The 15,342-nt window shown below is 39.4% G+C and overlaps 1 protein-coding gene across 8 annotated transcripts in view; it reads left to right on the top strand.

The window, feature by feature from the left end:
* The window catches only part of kmt2cb (lysine (K)-specific methyltransferase 2Cb), a 90,313-nt gene that overhangs the window by 38,118 nt on the left and 36,853 nt on the right, over positions 1-15,342 (top strand). For 7 of the 8 annotated variants that reach the window (XM_056744352.1, XM_056744348.1, XM_056744353.1 and 4 more), the window contains exons 8-15: positions 15-177; positions 438-609; positions 771-885; positions 1,450-1,622; positions 1,758-2,044; positions 9,368-9,451; positions 10,168-10,871; positions 13,023-13,142. In XM_056744352.1, coding sequence (XP_056600330.1) covers positions 15-177; positions 438-609; positions 771-885; positions 1,450-1,622; positions 1,758-2,044; positions 9,368-9,451; positions 10,168-10,871; positions 13,023-13,142 — 1,818 coding nt within the window. The remainder of the gene's footprint in view (positions 1-14; positions 178-437; positions 610-770; positions 886-1,449; positions 1,623-1,757; positions 2,045-9,367; positions 9,452-10,167; positions 10,872-13,022; positions 13,143-15,342) is intronic. The other variant, XM_056744351.1, reaches the window with a different exon arrangement.

Genomic DNA, 15,342 nt, shown 5'->3' with positions numbered 1-15,342 from the left:
CTTCTCTTTCATAGCATTGTGCATATTGTAAGCGCCTTGGAGCATCCATCAAGTGCTGTGAGGAGGGGTGTGATCGCTCGTACCATTACCCCTGTGCGGGGGCCACTGGCACCTTTCAGGACTTCAGGAGGCGTTCTGTCCTGTGCACAGAGCACATTCAGCTGGCTGTCAGCAAATGTGAGATTGAGTAAACTTCGTTTTTAAAATGTTTATTGTCTTTTCACAGAAAATTGATCATTCGGGGGGTCAAAAGATAATTTTGTGGTGTCACCACACAGTAAAAAGTTCTTGAAGAGTTGCAGCTAAATTTGAACAAATATTTAAAAATATATATATATATTTGGAGAAAGGCACACCAGTAATGGGGTGTTACGCTTAAATAAAGTAAATAGGGTCATTTTGGTTTCATGTTGGCTCAAAGATGTGTTCTCTCACAGATGAAGAGGAAGCGAACTGTGTATTGTGTGACAGCCCCGGGGATCTCCTGGACCAGCTCTTTTGCACCAGCTGTGGATTGCACTACCACGGCATGTGTCTGGACATCAGCGTCACTCCTCTGAAGAGGGCAGGCTGGCAGTGCCCAGAGTGTAAAGTCTGCCAGACATGCAAGTGAGTCGCTGCCAAGCTTTGCCATTCATTTCTAAGTGCTTCTTTATTAGCTTGTGTGTTTTTATTATTTTAGTTTTAGTGTGTAAACGTTGTTGAAACACAAATACTTTATGTATACTTTATTCTGTTGTACAAAGGGATAATTGATTTCTGTCCTTCAGGGAGCTGGGAGAAGATACTAAGATGCTTGTGTGTGATATGTGCGACAAAGGCTATCACACCTACTGCTTACAGCCGGCTATGGATTCTATTCCCACCAACGGCTGGAGGTGTAAGGTACAGACTCTGAAATGTCACAATAAAAGATTTCTAGTGATGCATGGATTGGTCACTCAATTCAGAAAGATATTTACAACTACAGCATGTTGCTTAATGGGACAGTTCACCCGAAAAGTCTGTCTTCATTTACTCACCCTCAAAGTGTTCCAAATCTTTATAAGTTTCTTCTGATGAACACAGAGAAAGATATTTGGAAGAATATTCTTGGCCACCACTGACTACCACAGTAGGAAAAATTGCTTTATAAATTTCTGTGTTCTGTTAAACACAGAAGAAGCTATTTTGAGGAATGTAGGAAAGCAAACAGTGCAAACAAGCACTTTTGACTACCATTGTTATTTTTATTACTATGGCAGACAATGGTGGCCAAGAACTGTTTTGTTACAAGAATTCTTTCAAATATATTTTTCCATGTTCATCGAAACAAAGAAATGAAATCAATGTAAATCTGTGGTATGGAGTATCATCCGAATACCGACTTCGGCCTTAAATTTCCACATTGGTGCAGTTCCAGTCACTTTGTGTAATGCAGTAGATCTAATGACTGTCCTTTTCTTGTAGAACTGTCGGATGTGTGTGCAGTGTGGCACACGGAGCAGTGAACAGTGGCACCACAACAGCCTGCTGTGCCAAAACTGTGCGGATCAACAGGATACCAGCCTCAGCTGCTTGTGTCCTGCTGATGTAGATCCTGACGTCCACAAAGAGCCACTTACTTGCCGTCACTGCAAAAGGTACATTTCTAAAGCAGTGCTTGAATCAATTCTAAGAGTAATTCACCTATAAAATTCATATACGTTCCTCTAGCTCACAAATTCTGGATGCAGAATCCAAATGGTTGGAGTTTGATGTGGTGATTTTTTTTTTAGGCTGTTCCACCCAGAGTGTGAGCAACCAGTTGAAGGCCACGCACGTGCCCAGTCCAAAGGAGATCATTTATGTTCTATCTGTACAAACGCCGGACTTGAATCAGATTCTGCATGCACGGCTGTAGAAGGAACCAAGGAAAAGATACAGTCGTATGTTGACGTTAAAGAAGAAGCACAGCCGATTTCGGCAAAGGAAGATCCTGAACCTGCCAAAGTTGAAGAATCTCTCCAGCTTGGCAGTGAAATGCAGAGTGAAGAGGTGAAAACATCTGAGGAACAAGTGACTGGTAAGTCTTTCTTAGCATCTTAATATAGTGAGCATTGCTACGGCTTGGAATGTTATCATTGGATTCATATTTTTTGGGGGGTTCGTTTGTGATTTTGTGATATTTTATAGCTCCTGCATTGAATCTTTTATGTTTTATAACATTTTATAGTCTTTCTTGCTCAGTTTTGGCTTTGGTGTTTATAGCATTCATTTACCATACAATTGTACCGTGAGTTTAGCCCAGAGTCTTTGATACATGAGCACAGAGGAACTTCAAAACTTCAGACACATGATTTGGAAGTGGAGTGTAGGCCAATGTATCCCATAGGCCCACATGCCTAAGATGTGGCTGGATTAATCTGTACTGGTCTGGTGGAAAGGGCTATTTGAAACTCGCCTTGGCCTAGTTTTCCTGTGTAATGCAGAGACTCTTTGAAAGTGATGCTTGCCCATGTGATCCATGTGGTTTCCATATCGTCTCCCCTGAAGAGATTTTTTGATTTGCGGTGGGCACACCACTGTCTGTAAATGAGTACTGTGGTAAGGATACGTATGATGATGTACAGTATGTCACCTAGTAGAGATTTCGCTATACCATAAAAACTGTGCCGTTTGTAAGATGTACTGTTTCCTGTGTATGATACTTACAACATTTACTTTAAAAAGTTGGTTATTATGAATTTATAATATTATTTATGTAGCAACAAAAAATAAGATGTGGATGAGGTCAAACTACTTTATCCATCATTTCTTATACAAAAAAATGAAACTTCTGTAATATTTAAGTCAGCTTCATGCTATGCCATAAATCCTTTCTTTAGCTGAACCACCCTGATCTCACATAACTATATTACAAGGTATCTAGTTCCTATAATTTTGTGTGATATGAATCATATAAAAACTAACGGATGTCATGCGATAATTTTTTTCAGATTAACACGTTAAAATATTTTACGCCATTTATGCAACATCAGTTTTTTCTGTCATTGTCTAGCGTTACATTATATAATCACCCTCTTTTTCAAATAAAGGCCTATAAACTATTTTGCCGTGATTTGAAATGGTTGTATTGACACGTCCAGTATAGATTGCCAGCTTCTTGCTGTGGAACACGGCTCAATGCAATGCGACAACGGTCCCGTCTGGTCATCACATGGGCTAAAGGCTGCGTCAGAATCTGCCAGGCAGCGCACCAGTATCAACTTCTCTTCGTGCTTGATTGAACAAAACACACAAGATTATGCCAGAAAGTACATTTTGTGTAGTTAAATAAAGTCATAAATGAGGAGCTGCATTCTTAAACGTGCTGCTGTGAGTCACCAATGTTTTCCTTTACCTAAGTGCCAAGAGCATTGTGTTAACAACGCAAAGGTTGTGGGTTCGATCCCAGGGGATTGCAAATACCTATGTATAAATGTATAGGATAACGCAATGTAAGTCGCTTTGGATAAAAGCGTCTGGCAAATGCGTAAATGTAATGTTAAAGCGGAATTTGGTGCTAATACGTGTTTTTCTGTTGGTAAAATTGCTAAAATTAAAGTGTCGGAACAAAAGATGCATTCTATCTAAAAGCGAATAAGAACCCAGACCTGCCTGAAACGCCTTGTGTAACCACACCCCCACAAATCTATGTCAGTTCGTGTTAGCATTTGACTAAGACCGCCCAAATGTTCACGTGAGTAAGGTGGGCATACTTGTAAATCTCATTGTATAGTCACCATCGCAGCCATGTTGCGGAGACGCTGTGTGTTTCGTTGCAAAAAGAAATACTCTTTGGTTGCCATGCCGAAAGATGGGACAACTAAAAACGAACTGATTGATATAAGGATGTCACGATGACATTTTATCACCTGTCTGTCAGTACAATTGCTTCGGAACATGAAGTTCCAAATATGGTAAGAGGCGTTACATTTCCCTTTCACTCTTGCAGTGTTCGACTAATCACTATGCACTGGTTAACTGGCCAATCATAACACACGTCGATATTCAGAGCAATAAAGCTTTGCAAAAAATCAGCGCGTGTCAGAGAGGCGGGGCAAAGAGGAGATACAAACATGCACGGTATGTGGAAAATAAAGCGTTTTTTAACCTTAAATCGTGTATAAACATAACATTACATCTAAAACAAACCATAATATTAGTTTTAGCCATGTCATATGACCCCTATATTCAAAGAACTTTTAAATCACAAAGAACTTTTTAAATTCAGAGTTTTAAATCTGTATTAATGACACGTTTCAGAAAGACGCACGCTGAGAGAGACGGCAATATTGTCATTGTTTTACAAAAGCAAAACATTCTGTAGATAATGAAAAGACCAATCACAGTTTCGAATCATGTATTAGTCTTATTTGTATGACCAAAATTACTGGCGTATTTAAGTCTTTCTCCACAGTAATAAAAAAAGATATGGCTGCACGTTAAGACATAAAGGAAAAACGCTTATTACACAGATCTGAAGACACTCACTGAAGACAACCGACTGTGGTTACGTGTAATCGCCCCCAAGCGGGCATTATAACGTGTTTGAACATTTATGCGTAATAAATTGCAAAAATAACTTAATCTGAAACTTATTGAGAGCAGTTTGAGTGGCGCCTGTGTCCGGTGTGCAGGCGCGTGCATTGCCTGAACTCACAGACTGAATATCCTCTTCTGAGAGCACGCGAGTACATGATGCTTTAAAATGGTTTGTATTTGTGATTGGCATGACTTAAAATAATGTGCTAATGCCTTTCCGTCAACTGATGCGCTATCACTGAAGCAGCTCAAACTAGCAAATGTCCAATTCTTCCAGTGCCTTCAGCCTCCCGGGTTGATTGGCCGGACTTGTGACTCCCAACAAATCAGATGGGTGGAGGGCGGGCATTACTCCTGACAACAGACTAGAGTGCCGTGTTCCGAAGGCTCTCACTAAATCATTGGCTGCATATCAGAGCCAAATAGTGAATTTCAAAATTAAAGTACTTTTTTGGCAAATCGGCTTTTAAAATAGCCGATGTCGATAATTGAAAAAATGCCAGTCCTATAATCGGTCGACCCCTAGAAACACTCTCACATAAAAAGTTAATCCAACGATGCATATAGATGCGAGGCGGAGCGATGATGCGAATCGTGCGTCAATCTCGTCTTTTCCGAAGGCTGAAAATATTTGTGAGATCACATCACTCAGGCGAAGATAACAAACTTTTACCTGCGAGTAATAAAGAGCGTGGAACGGGGTTGTTCATGTTTGTTGTGGACCCAGCATAACTCCACCCCCAATCCTAAGCATCACTGGTGCAAAAATGAAAACAAGTGTTGTTCCACATCAGCACCACCACTTTAATACTCATGTGTTGGCTTGGGGTTTGCTTTTTGCCTTTATCCAGCACTAGAGTGTCTGTTCTTTTTGAAAAACTGAGGACCGTTCTAGTTTATAAATCTGTGCCAATGGAAGTTTCATATTCTTGAAAATCTCCTCTGTGTGTAATATTCCGTCCCAGTCTTTTGATCAGACATCGTTGGGTGTGTTGTACATTAACACCCCGCTCTCACACTATAAATCTCCAACACAGTGTCAGTAACTCAATTCCCCAACCTTTAGGGGACCAGCTGCCCACAGGCCCTTAACAACATGAGGGTGCAAATCTCCGGCTGGAATGATGAGATCTGGACCCATCTCATGCTGGGTTAGAGGTGATTTAGGGTGAAGCAGGCTGGCTTGAACAAATGTGCCTGTATTTAGTGTATGTACTGTAGATGTGGGTTGACAAGGTGTTCTGGACTTTGCTGGAACTGTTTTTTGCTGGTCTGGAGCTGATAATCTAGACAGGAGATGAATGTTGATTATCTTGCTACTTATTATCTATTTGGACTACTTTTCTCTCTTTTTGCATAACTTTACATTGCAACATGCACATTTTAGTTCATGTTTATTCAAATCAAATGACTAAAATTAAAGTAACGCTATAAATGGTAACATTAGTTAATACACTATGAACTAACATAAGTAACTAACATATCGCTGAAAACTACACTTAGTTAGTTAATGCATTTACTAATGTTAACAAATACAACTTTATTGTACAGTGTTATCTACATTGCTCATGTTGCACACAGCTTGAAGAACTGTGCTTGTATGTCGTGACATATAGGGTTTGTAATGTATCAGGGCTGTACAGTGTCGCACGTGCTAGAGAAAAAAATTGGTATGATCTAAGAATAAATTAGCCAGTGTAGCACACGTGCGATACAGTTAGGCAGGTGTATTTGTCATTGCGCTTGTTTGTGTGTGACATTGAGCAATGCTGCACCGCTACTTTATTTAGTTTTAGTCTTTTTCGCAAGTTTCCGCGAATGTGGAATCCTGTTATTTAAATATGTTATCTGGCTTTTCTGCATGTCTGTGTGACTGAACTTCTCGTCTCATACCACTATTGTATACAAAAAAATGAAAAACACAGAACTTGAAAAAATGAAAACAAATTTAGGTTAACAAAAAATTATATGGCCCTAATTTATCGATCTTTATGTCAGTTACTTGCCTATTCATGTGATGACAACAGACCTTTTATACTTGTATTACAACTTTTTGGCCTGTGCTACAAAACTTTAAACTCTCAAGCACCAGTGCTATGAGCAAAAATATTTAACATACGCACAGTCCTGTAGGGGTTGAATGACCTCAGATTTCAGTGCGCAAAAATGATATTTTTGTACTTCGTGAATCTATGTAACGTTAGGCTTTAACGTCACCTGTAAGCTTTTGCAGCGTCAGAACAAATCGTGAATGTTGCAGACGAAAAACAGGACACATTGTGAGCGATGCGTGCTGAAGCAGGACAAGATAACATAAATTATTCCCGGGAGTGTTACAGAATCTCACTGAAGCAGCTGAAAATGACATCCGTCCCGCGTGGCACGCAGCTCTCTTGGAACAGTCAGCCTCTTCTTAAAAGTACAGTGTAAAAATGACTTGACCCGCGACTAGTCAACATCAAGCTGTCAGAGCATTAGGGCGTACTCACATATAGCCGAGGTTGCTCTCAACTGTGCCCGTGCGCGATTGTCCCCACTCGCCCATTGGCCTGCACTCACATGCTCTTTACTATTTACACCCGGTCACCCTTTCATCATTACGATGCCTCTGCTTCGAAGTAACATAAACAAAGCGATCCCTCTCAGCACAACGGAATCCATAGCAATGTTCAGGTTGGGGCTTATTAGAGGTGTTTACCTTCATGTCCGTGCTGCACAGGCCGATCTGCTTAAATGGTGTCATTGAACGAGAGCGATACAAGAGTAAAATCACCCTCGCGTACTTTATTATCATAAAGCCGATCGTTATACAAAGCGTTGCATTATGTTTGACAAACCTAATATCTGGGGTAGTTCTGGCGGCGGCGACACATGACTGCACGTGTAAGTGTGCTGTGTATCTGATGTTTTTACGATGAGCGCTGAATCTCGGGGAGGAATTGACAGTCGCATAATTTAGGTCATGCGCTCATACTGCCACCTTTTCAAAACCAAACCGCGCTCCAATCCACTTCTTCCAGCCAGTCCTGGGTGCAGTAAGTGAACGGTGCCCCAGTGTGGTTGCGAGCACTCACACTAGTCAATCGAACCGGGCTTTTGCGATCAAACGTGCCCGGGTCGTGGTTTGATTTGGACAGAGTGAGTAGGCCCTTAATGTCGACTAGTTCATGCAACCCCTACTGTATAATCCTGCCATTGTTTAGCGGTTATGGAAGTGGGCGTAATGTCTGGGACAACACGTCATGAACTTACAGAGTGACTGTTCACAAGTGAGTGAAAGTAAATGTGTCTGGATGCATTAGGAATGAGAGAGACTTGGTTTGCTGGCTGTGTTTGCTGGTCTAGATGGATGGAGGTGACCTCGAGCTTGAAGTTTTCTTTGCAGATGTATCAAATAAAAATGTATATTAAAAATGAGGATATTCCAATATAGCTTTCCTGTGGCTCAGTGGTTAGAGCATGGCGCTATCAACACAAGATCATGGCTTCGGCACATACTCAGATACAATGTATAGTATAATGCAACGCTTTGGATAAAAGCGTCTGACAAATGCATAAATGTAAATATACAGCCGTTATTAAAGAGATCACCAAAAAATTTTATTCTTTTAACACTTACTCATCATAATGTCATTCCAAAAATGTATGACTTTCCTTCTTTGGCAGAACACAAAAGAAGATATTTTGAAGAACATTGGTAACCAAACAACTTTGGCCCCCATTGACCTCATTGTATGGACACATTTCTCAAAATATCTTCTTTTGCACTCCACAGAAGAAAGACTCAAACAGGTTTTGAACAACCTTAAAAGGGAAAATAAATAATCAAAGAATTTATTTTGGAGTGAACTATCCCATGCAAATGAATGCAAATATTATATACTTAGTGTAATGTGTGCATCACATGGTTTTTATTTCACAATTTATAGGCTGTTTTACTATATTAACTGAATTCAAACGCTGCATCTAACTTAAAAAATACAAGGATGATTTTTACATGTTCTAAAAATATTAAGCAACGGATAATTTACATTTGATTTTAAAAAGATTTGATAGAACCATTAGAACTGTATTAGGGTCATTTTGGCCATAATAAGAGGTAATCAATGTGTCTGATAACTGTCTTTCACCTTTAAGTATCTTCTATTACCCAGAAGTGTGTAACATTATTAATCATCACAGCAAGAATAGATTTTCCTGTAATTAAAAATATGTTCTGAATATCAGACGGAGAGAGAATGAGAGTGTTATGTTCATATCTTCTCTCTATTATAGCAGTCACAGATCTAGATCTAACAAAATTGTGATCTGTCCAGATGGCAAATCACCCTGTAATTGCTTTGTATTGATCTGAATTGATGACACAGGGCAGATGATCGGTTCCTGCAGAAAATATAAGGTGATTAATGTGATTACATCCACAACATTGAGGGTTACATAGGTTTATGTCTGTGAAAATCAGTTGCTTTCTTTGAACTGAGCAGAAGGGAGCAATTTTATAGACAATCGGAGTAAAATAAAGCAGTCCAAGCCATAAATCAAGTGTGTAGCTTGTATATATATGACAAACGATAATTGGCCCCAATAGAAGGTGTGGTTTACCATCAGTGTGTGTGCAGTGCTCAAAGCGATTGTATTCTCTTGAGTAGTGTTTTTTCTTGAAGAACACACAGGCGGCATGTGCATGCGTTCACACTTTCCCCAGCATTTTCTACCCTGTTGAGTTGTTTTCCAATCCTGTAATTGTTTCCAGTAGTGCTCGGAGCAGTTTGGATTGCATAAGTTGAGACTCTCTATTTACTCGAGTCGTTTTTCTTTCTAGAAATTGGTGCAGATGCTACCAGCGATGCAGCCGAGCCAGAATCCAGAACGGAACAGAAAAGCGCAGAAAATGAAAGCACGTCAGGTACTCCATCTATATTCTTTCATTTTAGTGACATGTTAAAATGTCTTGAATAGAATTGAAACCAACATTACTTTTATAATGGTGGCTTTGTGGATATGTTGGTGGAGATTCTACACCCTCTATCTGACAGTTGGGAGTGATTAAAAATGAAACTCATGTAATTAAAATGAAAATTAATAATATAATCACACATAATTAATGAATGTGAATACATAATTGATTTATAACATTTTAGTTATTACACGCTTCAGAGGTTTCTAAATGAATAAATGCAAATGTACATCAGTACATCAGAATTTAACCAATATGAAGAATTGCAAATGAGTGGGTTCGCCACAACAATTCTCAATAAAAACACCCCCGTGACGGCAGATTATATATCATTTGCTTTATTACCTGGCAAGTGAAAAAGCCTGCAGTTTTTATTGTTTAGGTTATATATATATTTTTTAATGAGTTAAGATCTTGTGCAACACATAAAATTAGTGTAACTAACAGCTTTTGGTAGTTTCCTTCAATAATAATACATGTGCTTCACCAGTCAAGCTGTGCATGAAAAAAGGTGAAAATATGTTTTTATTTATTATTCCTCATGATTGTGTTGAATGTTCATGAATTGTGTTCACACTATTCTGTTTGTGTCTTTGTAAATCTTAGTCGAGTTATTTTGGGAGCCCTGCCGTTATTGTCACTCATCTTGCCTCTTGCTTTTGCAGTCACGTCTCCTCAGGAGACAACGCTTCCAGAGGATTCAGAGTCACGTCAGCGGAAACTGGATTCAGCTCCAGAGACGTCCACAGTCCAGCAGCTCATGACATCCACTGAAACAGAGAAACCTCCAGAGATGTCAACTAAACTCTCTGAAAACATCTCCCAGCATGAGGATGACAGCAAATCCTGCCAGGAGGTGCTGAAAACTAACCAATCACCCACCAAAGAGCCAACTCCAGCTTCCCATGAGGAAGAACCCATGGAGGTTTCTTTCACGGAGGAAGCTTCTACAAAGGCGCATGGAGTTTGTGTAGACCCTGAGGTTACAGCTGCTAAGATTTCAGTAGGAGTTCAAAAAGTCGAGGAAGAGAAAATGGAGGTTGTGGTGCGGAAGCACGACACGATTGCTGAGATCCACGCGGAGGAGATGGACATTAACGGTGATGAGCGAAGCTTGGCCAAGCTGAGCTCGCTGGTGGAGGAGAGGACGATGTTCAAGCAATCCCCGTGTAGACAACCTGAGGGTTTACCCTTATTTAGTCAGGTGGGGTCTCAATCCCAGCTCCTTCCTCAGATCCATGCTGGTCCAGCAGAAGCCATCAGCAATGTGCCTTCTTCAACCTTCATACCACTCACTCCAAAAATCGGCATGGGCAAGCCAGCTATCTCAAAGAGGAAGTTCTCACCAGGACGCCCCAGAGTAAAGCAGGTCAGACATGAGGAATTACTCTACATTTTGCAGTCCCAGATTTTTGAGGGAATAGTTCACCCATGTGAGAAAGTTTCTGTCATCATTAATTCACACTCCGGTTTGATATTTTTCTAATGTGGAAGGTGAGTAAATGATGCTAAACTTTTCATTCTTGGGTGAACTTTTTGTTCATATGGTCGTGCACGGAAAGCGTGCTCTCAAACGACACTTATCTTTCAGGTTAGACATTTTTGCTAATCCCTGTATATTTTTAGAGATGGCACAGACATCAATTATCAATTCAAAAGGGATTATATCAGGTTTTGAGCTGAAGACTTCTCATACCGACATGTCACGCTCAGCCATCAAACCATCATTCACACATCACATCCTGTTTCTGATTATGTTTTCCTGGTAACTGAATGCATTCTGATTTCACAAAGGCTGTGTTCGAAACTGGCTGCAGCTGACTCATTTTCCACTGGGTCAATTACTTTACAGAAAGTGTTTTTGTATGAAGGCACTTTTTAAGGACACAGGTTTCAAGCAGGGATCCAAGACACTGTTACATCCCATGTTATGATCTAGAATAATGCACATGAGCTTTAAATATTTATATATATATAGATGGCTACAATGCTTATTTCTCAGTAGAATGGAATCAGTAATTAAAAAACTTTAAGTTGCTATAATGTAACTTGCTATTTTCACCATAATGTCAGATCTAATTTTAAGCCTCTCAGCTAAATGATAAAACACACACAAGATATGAATTATCATAGGCAGTGGATTGTCCAGATGGAGGCATATTCAAAAGATTTTAAAATATTTTAGGGCTGCACAAATTAGTGATTTTTTTGCAATATTACCTGGTTTATATCGCAGTGGTTTGTGATAACATTTTCGAAACATTTTATATAAACATAGAACAAATTCATTGCATTTTCTTGTCTGTTTTCAAACTATCGGCTGATAGTTCATAATGTGTAAAATCGCTTTTATTGACCAATATATATGTGCATCTCAAATTTTTTTATATAATTTATAAAATTGAAATATATTTTACAAACGTAACATCGCACATCGTATATCGCATTATTTAACAAATATTAAATTTTTTATTTAATATTGTGCAGTCCTAAAACATTAGGATTTTAATGTGCTTTGACAAATAAATGTGTAAATGTGTCCTATGGTATGACAGCAAAATGTACAAAAAAAAACTAACAATGAAGATAAATCTCTCTTATTCTATTTAATATTATAAATATTAATATAAAATATATGCATCATAGGGCACATGTACAGTATATTTGTCAACTAGCCATACATGTTTCGGACAAAGATAAGACTCAAAAGACATTATATTACAAAGGGATCCTTTTTTTAATGTTGCATTGTGCACCTGGTGTGGAAACAGTAAATATGGGTGTGCCGTAACCATGGCAATCCAAAAATAGTATCGTCAAAGAAAGATGGTCCGGTGGAACCGCTATTTCGAGCAGTTACATTTCTCTCAACATGCTCATTATTACATTTGCATATTCGGTTTAACACAATTGTGTAATTTTTTTGGCTGCTGTTCAAGCAAGACTTAAAACTGAGCAAGACTTCATTCATATCAGGGCTTGTGTTTCCGGAGGATCACCGGGTATAAATGAACTTTAAAGCCACAAACAGATTAATTAGAGGAATTAGAAGGTTGTAAGTGCCATGCTCATTTACACTCTTTGTGTACTCCATTCATGTGTTATTGTGCTGACATAATCGCACGCATCTGTAAAGATCTGAGTGCTTTTATTGATATGGTGACAAGGTCGTGCGTATCAAGAAACCAAAACAAATCTGACAACAAAATGTGAAGGGTCTGTTGACAAATTTTAAACATGTAAGTATTCCTTAATAAGCTTAATTTAATAGGATGAATTTTGTTTGCATGTTTGAGAGAAACACTGCTGTGTTTTGCCATGAAACGCTTGAACATCTCCAAAAATAAGTCATTTTTGGTCTCCGTTCATCCGCTCGGCTCTAATGTTTCACATTCTCTGTTAACCATGTCTGTTTGTACATGCATGTGTCTGTATGTGTTTCTGTTGCTGGCTGTACAGTTTTAAGTTGATGCATGTTCTCGCCCACATTTCCTCTCTCTCTAACCCACCCCATCTTCAGGGAGCATGGAGCATCTCTCGCAGACTGAGTTCCCCCTCATGGTCCCTTGACCCGACTGAGGGCTGGGACGGGCCAAAGAGCAGGCAGCCCTACAGCTCGCCCGCCTGGATAATCCGTGTGGTAAATACAGCATAATATTTCACAGCCCTGTTACGGGCGTTTAGCTAATAACATGTACCAGACACAAGCAGATACTAGATTGCCTCCATTAAGTTCTATACCTTCATAAAAATTCCCACGCTAAGAAATGTAAATATGCAATATAACCACACCAAACTCTGGAGATTTCATGGAAAGAATTGCATGTTAGTTTAGTGAAAATGTCATGATATATATTTGAACAAATTCTACGCTAACAATGTTCATGTTGGAAACAACCACAGCACGATATGATGTCACTAATAAGGCCTGTGGCTTCTCAAACCATTCTAACCTGTTATTTTCAGCATGTGTAGACCTTTGACACAACTTGACTTGGGCTTAAGAATGAAAATGAGTTCTGAATCTCTTCACGTTATGAGCCGTTGCCCACGGGGAGGAGCAGATGTGCTGCATGTCGAGGGGTCAGGGGGCCACGCAACGGCCATGTTGGCTCCGGTAGGGGTCTTAGTGGACTGCAGGTCCATCTGTTCTTGAGCTGTCAGAGACGTGCGGATAATCCATCTGGGCACGAGGCCAGACCAGGACCAATTGCATTATCATGTCTTGACTCGACGAACATGCTGTAGCGTTCAGTGCATGTCAGGAGGCTTTAAAACAGTGTGGATGTTGAGAAAAAAGCATGGAAGGAAGAACAGTCACTGAAGTATTTAAAGGGATAGTTCACCTAAAAATGAAAATGTGTTATTTGTTCCCCCTCAGGTTGATTTGTATGATCCTTTTTACTGTGCAAATGATTTAATACTGTTTTTAATATAAGTAAATGGTAACGGGGTCTGTCAAGCTCCAAAATGACAAATGATCGCTCAGAAGTATCTTAAATAGTCGTTATGATAGCTATGTATTTAAAGTAAAATTAAAATTAAAGCAAAAAATAAATAATACAAAAATCGACAATTGGACTACACGGTCCAATGGCCGGGCTTCCAACAGCCCAGTCAATTCCCAAAAGGACGAATTCAAGTCTCATCCTACATTTTTCTCTTTCCGGATGCTGTAACACTCAAATAAATGTCACATCTGGAAAATAACGCGCCCAAAACGTTCACGTTGGCGGTATTCTCTCGATATTTATCAAAATTTACAATATTTTGTGTTTTGTCCGTTATTTGGTCAATGAATCACTATTAAAATAAATGCGTATTAAGGCAGATAGAGAGTTTGTAACCATTGTAACTGTTATGGCAATTTTTTTAATAGTTGCTGAATAGTTTACAGTATTATGATATGTGTAGAATTATCAAAATTTCTATATTATGGGTTTTGATATCGCGATTATTGTCAATACTGGTATATCGTGAGACCCCTATTTCAAATAAACTTTAATGCTTTCAATAATCCAAATTTGAATTTATGTCTCCCTTACTGTCTCATGCAAGTCAAACAACAGGGTGAATAGCTGACATAAAAATTTACATTTCAGTGCAAAAAGTATGGTATGTTATGGTACTGCGTAACCATACCACACTGTAACTTCACCATAGTACCACCACACCGCTTTTTCGTAACGGAAGATAGAGTAAAACAGCAAGATGAAAGGACCCATTAAAAAACAACAACGTCTGAGTGGCAGAAGTTGAAAGGAGGAATGAAATTATGGTACAGCAAGAGGAACGGCAGGGAGGGAGAGAGTGTAATTCTTGGAAAGGGTTTTCATTGTGACAGGGTGAATGGCGGCCCCTGAGGAAAGGAAACGCGCTGACAGTGTAATAGAACTGAAATCACTGGAATAACACGGCCGAGGCCTCTTAACGGCCTGATAGCCATGTTGGCAGTTCCCTCAGATGCCATCTCACACCGCGTGTCTCAACCTCGACGAAATTGGTGTCATTATCGGGAACGTTGCTCCGCTATGACAGCTAGTTAAATTGAGGGAGTCGTTTTTGCTTTGGGCTATTGGGTTATTCAGTCAAAGTGCGTTAAAGTTGAGCTGAGGTCCGTTCATTATATGTAAACAAAGAGAAAAGGAAACAGGCAAGGAAAATTGCTTCGGTTGTGTTGGTGCAAGGTATTAAGCTGTCGGGGGTATTCGACAGAGGGTCTTTTAAGTGGTGATATGAAAAGGAAGACTAGTTGTATGACATTGCAGGAAATGCGAATAAAATGAGACCATTTGACCATCATGATATCATTTATTTTCTTATTTTTTAAAATGTCATTC

This window comes from Triplophysa dalaica, chromosome 3 (assembly GCF_015846415.1).
Source record: "Triplophysa dalaica isolate WHDGS20190420 chromosome 3, ASM1584641v1, whole genome shotgun sequence".
NCBI classification, from domain to species: Eukaryota; Metazoa; Chordata; class Actinopteri; order Cypriniformes; family Nemacheilidae; genus Triplophysa; species Triplophysa dalaica.
This window is presented reverse-complemented; position numbering and strand designations above follow the sequence as displayed.